Here is a 15,690-nt window from a genome sequence, read left to right as displayed (position 1 = left end):
CTACTGCATGAATTATACACGGTCATATATTCTCAAATGTTAAATATGCAGTTAAAATTCTACCTTCTCCTGGCTTAGAATGCAATTAATCATGTAAGGGCACTTAAGAATAGTCCTTTCTGAAACTTCCTCTGCAGCTGTTGTTTAACCACAGTCTTTAGCTGAGATCCTTTTTCAGAATGTCTTTAAATTTGTTTGAGATATATTTTAATAACCTTGGCTCTTAAATTAACTCATTATTCTGGAACATGCAATTAGACTTTTGACCATTTAATAGATTATCTGTCCTTTCTCTTAGCTGCATTCAGGATTTAGCTGGAAATCTGGTCATAAAGATTCATCTCTTGGCAAAGTCTTTTGCAGACCTCTCTTTCAAAGAGTCTCTTATCCTCTTGTGAAGGTTTTGTTAGTTTCTTCTGCTGTTGTTCCAAGTGCTCTTTATATGTCTTGTTAAAAAATCTCGTTCATATAAAAACCACAACAGGATGTTAGGACAATATACAAAACAATTTTCATTCCTGGAACAGAGAAATTTCGTCTAGCTTGATCCTTTTTCACTCATCATATGTGAAATATGAGATAATACAGAACAAGCATTCACAGAGACACAGAGAGAGGGTAAATTCCATAAAGAGCATCCTACCCAGCCCAGATAAAAAGCACCATACTTGCCAGCTCCTCTGCTCTCTGGAAGACTCTTGAACATCACACTTGGGTTCCAGAGAGGGGGTGGAGTTTTTTAAGTTTTAGAAAATAATCCTTGGCAAATTGAGTCTTAATTATTCAGATACAAAGATTCTGAATTGAGAATAAGATAATGGGTTATGAGCCTGGAGTAAAGGTAAATGTCAATGCACTGAGGCAGCAGTCCAAATTTGGGTGGGTGAGAGAAAGATTGATTGTGAGATAAGAGAATAAATTGGGTTGAAGGACACCTTTAAAGATCATTTACTCTAAGCCTCCTGCAATGAGCAGGGACATCTTTAACTCAGGTTGCTCGGAGTCCAGTCCAACTCGTCCTTGAATGCTTCCACAGATGGGGCATTTATAACATCTCTGGGCAACCTGGTCCAGTGTTTCACAACTCTCATTCTGAAAAATTTCTTCCTTATAGCTGATGCAGCCTGCTGTGTCGGCCGGGGGAATAAGCACTACGTCTTCCCCGAGTGTCCTTGAGGAATCCGGCAGTCTCAGAGAGGCCAATCCTCATTGGAGACACCCAGGAGGAGCTCTGGAGCTGCCATGCAAACACCCACAACTACCAGTGCGATTGAGAGCACAGTCACACACACAGGCACACCAAAATTGTTGACCACTGATGAAGGAGCTGAGAGGGGTCTCCAGCATGGTTATGCACAGGTTTATTCCAGGAAGGGTCCAGGGATGAAAGACCAGGATAGTGGAGGGTCCAGGGGTTTTATAGGGGGATGAACAACCAATCAGGAGAGGGCCAGGGGGCGGAAAGGGCACAGACTGACAACCAATACACCAATAGGATGGGAGAGGGGAGGGACAAGGGAGAAGGGGACCAATGGGGCATCGAGAAACAGGGAACATTCTAAAACTTATACCTATTAAACAGGAAATATACATATTGACAGGGACATACAGAAAAGGGGGTGGAGGCCCAACGGGCCAACCAGCAATCATTGATCTACCTACGGAAACAAAGGCTTGTGGGAACTCGCCATGAGCTAGAGGGAGATGTTAAATCTTGGAGCCGGCCCACCACGAGTGCAAGGCTGCACTTGGGCCTTCTGGCTCTCTAACCACTCCAGTGGCGGCCACAACTGCTGCAACATATATCTAGTGTAAATTTATTCTCTTTCAATTTAAAGTCATTACCCCTTCTCTTAGTGCTACAGACCCTTGTAAAAAGCTCCTTTTCAGTTTCTTTATAAGCTGGAATATTGAAAGGCCTCAATAAAGTGTTTAAAGAATCTTCTCCAAACTGAACAACACCAGCCCTCTTAGCCTTTCCTCATAGGAGAATTGTTCCAGTCCTCTGCACTGGCTCCATACCTTTCCTGTACTGAGGGCTATAGGACTGGATGCAGTACTCTGATGTAAATTCCAATATCATTTAATATTCTTATCTGAAATGTTCTGATCTGAAAAGTAAATTAAACCTCCTATCTGGAATTTTTACTAAATTGGTTGTAAATGCTGAGGAGAAAGGTATAATAAAAACAAACCTAAAGAAGTCAAATATTTTGAAGGAACATGTGTCTAAAGTGATATATATCTCAGTAAATAGAAATTGAAGCAAGTATATTGCAGAAAAAGTAAACCTGACCTATTCAGAGAGTCCCAGAGTGAAGACTTAAGTTTAGAAGTTGTTGCTTGAATGTAAGTTTCTGATGTGATTCAGGTTAAAAAACCCAAATAAACAAAACAAAGCAAAAAAAGGTCTTAAAGTGCCTAAGAAGTCTGCTTATGTGACAAGAAAAATACACATCAATAAGAGACATCATTAACACAGATTAAGCCATGTTTTAAGTCTGTAAGAAAGTGGTATTGTATACCATATTTCAGAATTCATTTGGGTTGTTTGTTTTTTTTTTAATAGAAGGAACAACTACTGAGCACAAAAGTTGAGATACAGCGTAAGCAAGTCTAGAATATTTAGTTCATGTATTAAAATTATTCCAGCTTCAGTGGAAATACAGTAGACTATGTCAGCTAATGATGGTGTACATTGTGTCTGAGAAAAAGTAAGCAATATGCAGCTAGCCTGATTATCCATGCTTTAAAGAGGAAAGCTGATATTCAAAGCTAAAAGATATAAGTCTGAGGTCTTTTAAAGAACTAAAACAGAGCTACGGAGATCAGCTTTGTAATGAAAACTGTCACTAGATCTACATTATAGTGTTATTCATCTTTCCAATGCATTATATATTTTTAAACATGCTATAATTATATCTACACTGCATATCTTATCATGTTTTAATTAGCATGATAGGTGGTTTATAATACAGTTGAAAATTTTTGTACCTTGGTAAGATCTAAAATGGTGTACTTGGCTGAGTGAACACAGGTTCAGCTGACAAGCAGAAAAGAATGTTTCTATGGTTATTATAGATAATTAGCTTTTTCAACCACTTCAACTTTTTCAGAAGACTTTTTGACTGATTTTACATAAAAGGCCTACATCCCTCATGTTTCCTATTGATGTGATTTTTTTTGTGGGTGTGATATATAGCTATTTGAATGTTCACTATCTATCCAGCTACCTCTTTGAATTTTTAGAGAAAACTGCAGTTTCCCTTGTCACTAAGAGGAGCTTTATATATTTGGGAATGAGAATGAATAATGCAGTGGTGTTCTCAATAAGAGTCTTAGAAACTATCCAGAGAGAAAAAAAACCTTTTAAGTTTTACTCTGAATGAGTAAAACAGGAAAGGATAGACATCAATAGCTGTAAACCCAGAAGAGTCAGACAAACTAAAGCAAATCAGCACAGTTCTAACTCCCTGACAGGTAAATCTGGGAGTTGTATGCCTTAATAAAATGAGGCATGGTAGGTTGGTAGAAGTGAGAAGCAGGAGAATAAAATGGTAGGTTGTTTTATATGCACCTGGACTTGAGGTCAGACTTTCACAGGAACACATTGTGAATAGGAAACACTACTGCTAGGTCTCTGAAATTTTGCTACTTTTAAAATATTCAGTTAATGATGTAAAATGTCTCTTTTGTTTGAGTTCTGGGCTAATAGTCCCAGAAAGTCAAGTAACTCGTACTTCTCTTAAAAAATACAAGGTTGACAGAGGTGGGTGGAAGTCATTTTTGGAGTTCATGAGCAGGTGTAGCTATCTGGAGGGTTCCACATGCCAAGTTTAAGGATGTATTTTAAAGCATGTCTTCCAGGTGAGAACTTTACTAATCATATGCTTAGAAATCCAGATCTTAATGCATCTATGCTTCTTAGAAAACAACACCATCTTTAAGTTAACTGTAACTATTCTTGATGAACAAAAACTCCATCAAAATTCTTTCTTATTCAAATGGGCAAAATATATTGTGCACAACAAATTAAACTAGAAACTGAACTACTAAGAAATAGGAACATACTCATAAATATCCCCCTGCACTGAGAACATTTTATTCCATTTTAAAAGCAGGCAGAACTTAAATATTGATATTACATTTCTCTATGAATTATCATGTAGAATATTTTCATAGTCTTCCGACTTTTCATGCAATTGCTGCATGCCAAAATAATAGAAGTATTTTCAGCACAAAAATTTCAATAGCCTTAGTATTTTGTGTGGAAATCAAGACCTGAGAAAAAAATTGTTGGCTTGAACTACTGTAGATCACAGTCTGCTTGGAATAACTACAAGTAGGCTACAATATCAGACATTAGCCCTAGCCCTCATTTACTTTTTTAGGAGTTCATCTGCTTCATATTAAATATTATGCCAGTATGGAGAATGTACCCTTTTTATTTTTTCATTGCTTACTTCTCTATCCTTTCATTGCAATTAGTACAGTCAAATGCCCTCCATGAACTGAAACTGTTGTGTTTCCATTTAATTCAGCTTCCTATCGTCTTAGGTGAGTGGTCTTTGTAAGGATTGGTGTCCTTACAACACACCTTCTGGTGAGGCATCACCTTGAGTCCTGGGTGCAGTTTTGGGCATCACAATATGAGATGGTTATAAAGCTATTGGAGAGCATCCAAAGAAGGGCCACAAAGGGCTGAAGGCCTTGAAAGGAACCACATGAAGAGCAGCTGAGATCACTTGGTCTTTTCCGAAGAGACTGAGGGGAGACCTCATTGTCATCTTCAACATCCTCAGGAAGGGAAGAGGAGGGGTAGGTACCAATCTCTTCTCTGTGGTGACCAGTGACAGGACTCAAGCAAGTGGCATGAAGCTGAGTTGAGGAAGGTTTAGGTTGAGTATCAGGAGAAAGTTCTTCCCCCAGGGGGTGGTTGGGCACTGGAACAGGCTCCCCAGGGCAGTGGTCACAGCACCAAGCCTGACAGACCTCAGTAAGTGTTTGTACAATGTTCTCAGGCATGTGGTGTGATTTTTGGCATGGTTTTGTGCAGAGCCAGGACTTGGGCATGGTGATCTTTGTGGGTCCCTTCCAATTCAGTACATGCTATCATTCTGATTTCTAGAGTCAGTGTAACTCATGTTTTTTCTTGGACTTTTACTGGCATTGGGAGACACCTGCATTGGGAGCAAAGTTAAAGGAACAGGCTAGATAAAATGATTTTCCTTTCACCCTAACTAATGCTATATAAACACACTTCCTAAAAGGCATTTTAAACAGCAGGTAATGTTTCTGGGTATCTGCTGAAGAGGATTAGAACAAGAAGTACTTCAGTTGTTATTATTGCTTTCTGTCAGTTATCTCTGAAAGTTCTTCTTTAATAAAAAATTGAGTCTTCTGAAAAGCAACAAGCTGTTGCCTTTTTGTTCACCTATGAATGTAAGTATTCTGAGCAATTTCCTGTAGCAGTACTTAACAAGTGACTTCTTTTATTCTGTTATTTTACTACATGGTTGCTGATGTTTGGGATCTATGTGCACTAACCATTTCTCTTTCAGAGGTGACAATGGCAATAACATATAAAGTGCAATGAACAAAGCTTAAAATGGCATCATCTGTTGCTGAGACAGATACTGCTGTGTAATTCCAGTAACGCTCCTGTGATATAGGGACCTCCCATGATGCTACAAAAGTTCCTTTACTTGCTCACCTTTACTATAGGGATTAGAGCTGTGAGAAAAAAAAATATTACTTTTTTTGTCTATTTGAGTTTTTAGACTTAAGAGATTACCACTCTACTTTGACATGAAATAGAGACCTTCCCCAAATATTCTAGAAATGGCTGAACTCCTGCCTGCTAACAGCGCGTACTGAATGGATTCCTTATTTTGCTTCACCTAAATAGCCAGAGATCTGCCGGGATGAGCCACGCTTCTCACAGAGATATGATGGAACTCCGTTTATTCTATTGTTACACCCATAGTTATACTCTAATTCCCCAAGCACGCATAAATAAGCAAGCTCCATACTACTGGCTTACAGCTACTGTTCACGCAGCCTTTAATAGCAAGCAATTGGTTACAGATTAATATGCAAGCAACTAACTAACATAAGTTTTTCTCTTTCTATGGTCAGCATCCCCCTCCCCAACATCCTGTCGGCTTGCCACATCAGCATTGCTCTTCTCTTTTTTCCCTAGTCAAGGACAGTTCACTAATATAGCTTGGATTGTGCATGTATACATGTCCCTGTTCACTCAGCTGTTTCTCTACACACCTATGCACTTTTGCTTGACCTAATGATTTATCTTTATCTCAAGTTTTCTTACTTTTGTGCTTCTGATTCTTTCCACCACCCCACTGGGGAAGAATGAACAACTAGGTGTTTGGTACTTAGCTGCTCACCAGGGTTAAAATATGTCACCACTGTATCCTTGAGAACAAAAGAAATTAAAAATGTGGATTTGACCAGAGAGAAGGATTTAAACTAGGCCATGTAATTTCTTTGTTCACTAGTATAAATATTGCCTTACTTAGACTGTGAAAGGTATAGGATCTTTTATAGCCCGTATCTTGTTCTCTGGGACATTAGTTATTATGCCAGTAGAGATACTTTCTACAGAATACTGTTTCAAGTATCCTACATAGTTCAATAGTGCAATCTCCATCAAAGTATGTTTATATACATTTCCCATATACCTGTAGAAATTGGCAGATCTATCTCAACTCAATAAAACAGTAAAAGAGAAAAATTATGGATAAATCTGTGAACAATCTTAATGAGTGTTGAATTTTCTTGGGATTCAGTTTATTTTAGCAGTAGTAAGATTATTTTAATAAAAGGACTTTTCTGTGAAGTTAGAATGAAGTGTCTAACATGCCAAATCAATCCCTGCCAATATGAATGCTCTAGGAAAAGATAGTAATAAATTTGAGGAAGTTTATTCAAGGACAATTGGTCTACTGTGCAGGACCTGAGAAATTGCTGATATGGATTGTTGAGATGTCATAAACCATGTTACTTACAAGCACTGTTGTAGATTCAAAGGTTTTTATCCACTTTCAGAGAAGAGAAAAATGAAAATGTAGAAAGAAATTGAAAGCACAAAAATAATGACACCTATTCAACAAAAATAACTATATTTTATAACCCTTTATTCTCCTTTGAGCATTTAAACCAAACGTGGGTATATTTTTCTCAGTAAATGACCCAAAATGCTTTTTACATACAAACAGAAACATATAGTTTAAAATTGCATGTGTATATGTTAAGTTTCTACAAGGTTTTCTTAAAGAGTATGGAATCAAATTGAAGTAGGTTTATTACTTTTTAAATCAAAGTTCTGCTTTTCATAGCTGAGAATGTTACATCATGTCATATTTTGTGTTCCCTAAGATATCTGTTCCAAGCATGATTTAAATGTTAATGCAAAAGCTACAGCTGTAGTGTTTATAATTTTAAAATACAATTAAGAACCAATAGATGTGAAACTACAATAGCTTTTCTGGTTGCAGAAACTATTTAATTCAGAATCAAGTAAATGTGCCAAAATTGCTACTACATTTCCCTTCCCTTTTTCCCTTTCCAAGCACATAAGTGAAACAATAAACAGGTATAAATGACATTTTTTATGGATCAAGACTGAAAAAGTAACTGGTTATTTAAAAACAGAAAAAGTAAAAAAAAAAAAATTCTATTGCAATATATAGAACTCGTACAATGAGACTCCACAAGAGAAAGAATCTTGGCCTCATAGCAAGATGTCCCTGAACAACAAGGTTGTTTCCACTTGAATTTAGTCATGACTCAGTGTTTAGTAAGGTTTAATTCTATTAATTGCATATATTTATTGCCATTTATTGTAACCTGTTAAACTTTTGTTTCATTATCATATTGTACACTAGAGACCTTAAATGATCTCAAAAGCCGTAAAGTATTGTAGTGAAACAGTACTTTTATTTACAAATCCATAATTTTAGATGTCACACCAATAAAAAAAAGTCAAGCATAGATTGAAAAAATAAAACCCTAACAGTGATAATAGAGAAGTGAAAAGAAAGGTTGATAGTTAAACCTCTGGGTTATTATCCTATGATTTCTTTTTCAATGGTAGTAGATTTAAAGTCTGTTTTCTCTGTGTATCAGTTCTTTAAATTAAATTAATTTTCATTCTTTGGGTAATAAACATTGTTTCTATATTTCAACTGGTTATTTTTTAAGTTCTCTTAATATTTTTGGCACTTATCTTTAAATTGATGTACATATGGCTAATATCTCTTTCCATAATATTAACCTAAACCTGCAGCAAATCACATTTGAATCTTCTCTTTCAGTTCCCTCTCTAGAAAAAGATTAGTGAAGGATTTTAGGATCCACCTTCAATGAGCTTCTATTTAAAGGATAAGGCTGGAGGAAAAAATCAGAAATTATTTTCTTTGTCACTTAAAAAACCAATGTGGTTAATATAAGCTACTCTTTTAGGCTTCTTTTCTAATTAAAAGAGAAACACTGCTGAATAAATTGTGTCAATGACTAACAAATATCTGACACAGTGGTTATAATCCTCCTCTGAAAAACTGACTTACTGACAATACAGAGATCCTTAAAGACTAGGCTTTAGTTAAATAAAATGAATCAGTTAATCCCACACCAAATTAAATTAATAAATCACTGGTGGTCCACTAAGGAATTAAAATAGGAGGTGGAATTCAGCTCTCAAAAAGTAAAATTATCTGAGTAAATACAGGCTGATACAAACTAACAAACATCCTGAACTCCGTTTCTCTCATCAATTAGGTATCCAGGAACTATAATTAGCTGTCAGACATGTAGCTCACATGCAGGACTTTTATACATAGACATACACTTAGTCTCAAACTGAAGCTGAAGCTTATTCTAGGTCTATTCTTACTGTAACCTTAATTGGAAGATTCAAATTAACCTGTAAACTCCATTTAGATTTCATAGGCAACACAGTGGAGGGCAGGAAATGCAGAGAGGTGTAATTACTCCTCCAAATATTTCTCTATCCCTTGTTTCTTTAAAATCCAGCATTCTTATATTTGAATATTTGAAAGGAAATGAAACTACAAATTTCTACATGATTTTTATATGCCTTACCTGTAAAGTCACGAGGACACAAACACTGAAGCAAAGGTTGTTTTCTCAGTTGACTCATATCAATGCAAGTTGCTCCATCAGAACAATTATTTGGGTAAATTAAACATGCATTTTCAGCAAATTGGCAAAATTCTCCTGTCCATCCAGGTGCACAGAGGCACTAGATATAACAAACACACAAACAAACAAACAGAAAACCCAAAATGAAAATGCAATGTGAAAGTTTGTAGAATTTTCTTTGAGTCTCGTATTTTAATACCAAGTAAAAGTGTGGTAGAATGCAGAGTGTTGCATCCAGCTGAGACTATTATTCATGCCTGTATTTGCACATGGCAAAACAGTTGAGAGAGGCAGAACTCATCTACCATATCTGTTGAAAAATTGTGGGAAAAAGGGACACATGAGGTGGAGGAAATGGCGAGATAATTACTGGTTGTAAGGGATAAAAATGCCAGCAGGAACAGAAGAACTGAGTGTGTTAAAAGGATTTTAAAGGCCTAGAGATGAAGGAGAAATTGGGCAGTGATGCTAACAAAGCCTACAAGAGAAACAGTCACCAACCAGTAATCAGAAAATGTAGTACAGGGTTTCTGTTATACATGCACACCCTACCTTTTAAATAAAATAAATTAAAACGGTTTATTCAGAGGAAAGGGGAAGATGTGAAGCTTATATTAGCTTCTCAGAAGAGTCCTTTGAAACACATACAAGTGCCCTGACCAAATATAATTAATAGTAGCTTCTCTTGAATCCCATTATGAGGGCAATAAAACAGTATAGCCAACAGTAGCATGCAAGTATTTTAGAACAGTGGAATGGTGTATCAGGTTCACAATACATAAACATTTTATGTGAGTGTCCTGGGTTGCAGTGTATTCTGTTACCATCCTCATGAGCTGTTGAAACCAGGTGGGGCAGTGTTTCCTTGCCTCCTCCCCCCAGACTATCTTGCTGTTAATGGCCCATCATTGTCCTGCCACATGACTCAGAGATAACTCCCTCCAGACTATCTTCTGTTAATGAGCCTAATCAACACTTGGCCTCATGACTCATTACCCCATTGTGAGATGCTCCACCCAGAGGGAGGAACCAAGCATCCCATCGTGGATATAATCTGGGACTCTGAACACCAGAGAGAATGCCCTTCCCCCTGGATTTCCAGAGGACAGGAGCTATACAGCCACCATTGGGCTGTCTGAGGAAGAGCAGACTCTTTTACTACAGGATCACTGCTTCAGAGAACTGCAGCCACCATTCTACCAGACTGCTACCACCACCCTGCCTAACAGGGTGTCAGGTTGTACCTTGACTCTGTCAGTTTGAACCAGTGTTTTCTTTTACTCTTTTTTCCTTTTCTTTAATTTCCATTAAATTGTTATTCTGACTTGGTGCCTCCCACTGGTTTGTTTTCAAACTAGTACAGTGAGTATGTGTACATGTGACCACCAAAAGCATTGTAGTGACTCATATAAGTAACAAGAAAGTTGCCAAAGAACAAGATCATCATAAGGCACAGAAAATAGGCAGAATATATTGCTGAATACAGAAAAAAAATACTGTAAAGACACAAAAAGCCTCAAGGCAAGTAATACCAGGAGGAGAGTATTGTTTTTTGAAGGGCAGGGGGAGTTTTTTGTGGGGGACATAAAATATCACAAACCGTCAGATATGAAGAGGAAGGACAGAGACAGAAGACAAGCTCAATTCAATAATGACTTCTCTCATCAAAGAGCTCACAAGACAGATTACCTTGACCTTGGTTAAGAACCACCAGGTATCACAGCTGTCAGCACTAACTCTTCGGCATCAGTTCCACAGCATTGTGTGATCACAGAGAATTTAGAATGTAAATGTTAGAGTAGCAGTATGTAGGTGTACTGACAATTCCTAACCATCTTAAAAACCACTAGCATTAAGTATGCTGTTTGTGAATTAATGCATACAAGTTTGTTTTAAATTTTAAAACTGGCCTGACCTCTCAGTCTTCTAAACATTCCCATTACAGTGATCTCTGATTCCCTGACATACATATTTTGTAAAAATGAACAGTACTTAGGTGGTCAAGTGAAGGCTTTAAGAGAACTGCACTGATGAGAATCCCCTACTGTGAATGTCTGCATTCAACTATTGAAACAGCAGATAGCTAAAATAATTCCAAAGTGACCTAGGTATAAGAGGAGTATGATAGCCTACAGAATTAGTGCAACTTACCTTCCAAGGCCTGGAAGAACATAGTTCTCCAGCAGCTGTATACTCGTTTGTATTTTCTGCATTTTTATCCCTGCATCACTCTGTTGTGACAATACCCATCTATGTCCCTGCCATTTCCTGATTTCCTTCCCCTCAGTCTCCAGGAACACCTTTCACTGCTGTGTACTGCCCTTATCCTTGATGTTATGTTTGATTAAATTTGGCACTACTAGGTAAAATCAAGAAGGCATGTTTTAGGTAACTGTATCTATGGCTTTGTCTATCTTTGTTAGTCAGTACACAGTGCTTATCCCAGACAAATGTATAGAAACATGATCTATCCTGTTTGTCAATATATTTTACATTCATAGGACTCCAGAATGATTTAGGTTAAGAGAGATCCTTGAGGGTCATATAGTCCTACTCCTTCTTCAGAGCAGGTCAAATTTTAAATGCAAGCTGCTTGCTCAGGATCTTGTCTACTTCAGGTCTGAATATCTTCAAGGATGACGATTCCACAGCCTTCCTGGGCAACTTTTTGCAGTGCTTAAGTACACTCCACTACATTATGAACCATTTCTTCTTAATAGTTAGCCATAATTTCCTTTGTTGCAACTTCTGCCAGTTGCCTGTCACTCCAGTGCTGTGCACTTCTGAGAAAAATTTGGCTCTGTCCTGTTTATCATCACCCAATGAGGAGCTGAAGAAAATAATTATATCCCCATTCAGCTTTCTATTTTCAAGGCTTAAAAAACACAGATCCTTCAGCCTTTCCTCATACATCATATGCTGCAAAGTTTTCACAATGTTGATTGTGCTCTGCTAGACTTGTTACAATTTTGTCAGTCTTATTTTTTGTTCATTGAAGTTCTACACCTCACAGAGTACTCCACAGGTAGCCTATCAAGTGCTGTGCAGTAGGGACTGATGACTTCACTTGATCTGCTCTCTATGCTTTCACTAATGCAAGCCAGTACTAGATGAAGTTACCTACACTTTATCGTGATCTGGTTACATTGGCCCACTCCTTCATCTTCTACAGATGTATCCTGTCAAGCCCTTTGCCTATGTTGTTCCTGGTTTGGAATTTCTCTTTCACTGATAGTATTTCATTCCTCTAAATTTTGCCACTTGGTGTGGGACTTGGGAAATTTGAAAGCAGATATTGTAAATAAAAACCAGAGCAAAGACACTGAATGTCATCCGCCTCATTCAGCAGTGGGCATACATTTTCCTTTGTCTCATTTTTTTCTGCCGCTGTACCTATACAAATGGGATTTATAAGATAGTTCCTCCTTTATGATTATTTTTCATGAGGACATGTTTGGAAATTCTCCTTGACTAGACTCAACCTTTTATCTGCCCAGTCACTAAACATTACTATTTATTGGTAAAAACTGTTTAGCCAGTATTTTCTTTCTTTACATATCTTAAGTCTATTCTGCAAGAAAGAACTTCAAATAAGTTCACTGAAGTGTAACCCTATTTACAGTGGATACATGTTAACTTAAAAAAAATGTTCTCAGAGATGGAATTGTGACTGTAGTTGTGAAAACTACATTTAATTTTCATCTAGCAAAGTCACTTTTCTGCACCTTGGATGAAATGTATTGCTGGCAAAACAGCATTCAGGAACTGAATCACTATTTCCAGACTATGTCTGAATCATTTTGAGGATAATTGAAGGACAAGTCTTAGGGATGCTTAAGCCAGCACTTTCCACAAAAATTAAGCAATTTTTTAAAGCTTAATTGTAATAATCTCCGAGCATACTGGTACAATAACCTTTCTTTTTTTTTCTTCCCGGTTTTCAATTGCCTGGTAAGAGGGCTTGCAAAATGAAGATGTTCATGTGTTAGGCTGCTTTGCCCCTGTTAAAGTACATGGAGAAAATTCAAACTCAACCCAAAATTTTGTCATTAAACTAGGTATGAATGCTTTCAATTTTTGATTTATCTTACATTATTCTGTTGTGTTGTTTATTCCTATGCTCAGATTTTCTTCTTTTCCCACCCCTCCCTGCTGCCTCCCATTCCATAAATACAATCTGAGTTATATGTAGATCCTCACAGGTGTTTATATTTTCAAATTTTTCTATAGGTGTTTTTGGCATTAGGAACTGGAGTGACTGGTTTATGAGAAAAAGGCTTCAAGAACCCAGAAGATGCTGTTTGGCCAAATGACAAAAAAGAAATAGTATTTATTTTTTTCTGCACTGATGGAGCTCTGAAAATTGTTTAAATGAAGAAAATAAAATTCTGCTTACATATTTTTGTATGTAAAGTGCATTCCTAACTGAAATTCTAGAAGTCACTCACACTGGAAAAATAATAACTGCAAGAAATATATAGAGATTTAGCTCATAGCTAACAAACGTGTAGCTTCTTAGTGGATTGAGGAACTTATTTGGGGAGTACATTTTACTCACTTCCTTATTCGAATTGATAGGTCTTAAAACTTACAATATTAATCTTTAACCTAAAATACACCCAGGCACATAATTGACTTTTAATTTTAAAAGACAAAATTAACTGGTCCTAACTTACTGTATCTGCCAAATTTACAGATGACACCAGACTGAGCAGTGCAGCTGACACACCTGAAGTATGGGATGCCATCCAGAAGGACCTGAACAAGTTTGAGAAGTGGGTCCCTGGGAACGCACAACAAGGTTCAGCAAGGTCAAATGAAAGGTCCTACACATCGGCTGGGGGAATCCTGGTACCAAGTGGGCTGGGGGAAAGGGACTGACTGTTACAGCGGGGATACTGTAACACGCATATATCAAACCAGGAGTCCCGTAGAAAAGAAATATATATGTGGACAGATAGATTCTTGCTAGATGTTTCAGGGATGTTTATTTCTCCAGCCGCATGGCCGGGGCTCTGCTCAGGAACTCCTCACGGGACCCGAGGGTCCTTCCCACACAGGGGAACACAAACCAACCAATGGGGAATGAGGCTGACCAGGGGCAGGGAAACCCCGTGTCTCCCCCCCAGGGCCCCTCTCCCAGGGCTCCATGGCAGGGGAGGAGACCCCAACATCTCACCCGTTTTATTTTAATAAAAGGAGAATGAAAACAACTGGATAAACATAACAAGAACAGTTTCAAGACAAAACAAGCCACCCTCCTGAGTCTTTAAATGTCCAAACAGATTCTGTGGAACATCTTAGGGCTGACACAAGGGAGACAGAACTCTCCGGGCATGCTTTGTGGGGAAACTGAGGCAGGAGAGGGTTTAATTTCTTCCCTCCCCCTTTTCATCCCCCCCTCGGGTACCGGAGAGGAATTGTAGGGAAATGGAATTGTATAGGGAAGCCATGGGGTGAAAAACGGATTAGGAATAAACTGGGGATAGGGTAAACTTAGGAAAGGGTTCATATTGGGTATAGGGTAAAAAGGGAAAGTAGGCTGCGGGTAGGGAAATTGCTGGGATGGATATTGTTTATAATTTTGTGCATAACGGCTGCCTTTGACAGGAATACCCCCAGGCCCAGTAACATTTGCTGCTTGTAAACCTTTCTTTCCTTGCACTATATCAAATTGTACAACTTCTCCATCTCCTACACTTTGCAGGTAATTTTTAGGGTTATTCCTTTTAATGGCAGTTCTATGGATGAATAGATCTTCCCCTGTATCATCTCGTGTTATAAATCCATAGTTGTTTTTTACATTGTACCATTTCACAGTTCTTGTGATTTTTGTTGCTATAACTTGTCCTATCACGTGCTTGCGTGTTTGTCGTGGCTGCCGGTCCCATGTGGCCGCCGCCTCGCCAACTCCGACGTCTCGGCCGGGCCCCCACATTGCGGCTGCTCCGCGCTCTCCGAGTGGCGCTGCTCCGGCGCGTGTCTGGGCTCTGCGCGGCCCCACGCTGCCATTGCCGCTGGCTCCACACCCTGTGAACGGTTCCGCTCCGCAAACTCCACGCTGCTTTGAGAGCGGCCCCGTTCCGGCTCGGCGCTGCGCTGCGCGGCTTCTTGTGTCGCTGTGGAAACCGCCGCTTCTCCCTCCGCAGGGCTCTCCGAGCCGTGTGCTCAGAGCGGCCTGCCACGCCGATGCCCGGTTCCTGGCTGCTCGTGACCCACGACACCTGCGGCACCTGCGGCATCGCTCCCTCACTCGCGGCCATGTGGCCGGGGACCCCGAGACAGGGATGGGGTCCGCCATAAGGCGCGCGCTCCCGAGGGGGCCAGGCGCATCCAGCGCAGGCACCTTCGCTGGCATGGCTGCAGTCACACGCCGCAGGGATGGCAGCCGTGCGATCTTGGCCACGGGATAAGTATGATTTTCTGCTTTAGGGGTAATGGGACCATACAAATGCTCCTCAAGAGCTTCACTGATTATAAGGGATGCACGGAAAGCTTCTCTCGCTA

General features: G+C 39.0%; 1 protein-coding gene across 1 annotated transcript in view; it reads right to left on the bottom strand.

Annotated features, from left to right (window-relative positions):
* Positions 1 to 15,690, bottom strand: part of EYS (eyes shut homolog) — an 852,840-nt gene that overhangs the window by 688,697 nt on the left and 148,453 nt on the right. The window contains exon 7 of the mRNA XM_019287512.3: positions 9,124 to 9,283. Within this exon, the coding sequence (XP_019143057.3) occupies positions 9,124 to 9,283 (160 nt within the window). The remainder of the gene's footprint in view (positions 1 to 9,123; positions 9,284 to 15,690) is intronic.

The sequence above is a fragment of the Corvus cornix genome, chromosome 3 (genome assembly GCF_000738735.6).
Source record: "Corvus cornix cornix isolate S_Up_H32 chromosome 3, ASM73873v5, whole genome shotgun sequence".
NCBI classification, from domain to species: Eukaryota; Metazoa; Chordata; class Aves; order Passeriformes; family Corvidae; genus Corvus; species Corvus cornix.
Note: the sequence above shows the minus strand (reverse complement) of the source record. Positions and strands in the feature narration are given on the sequence as shown.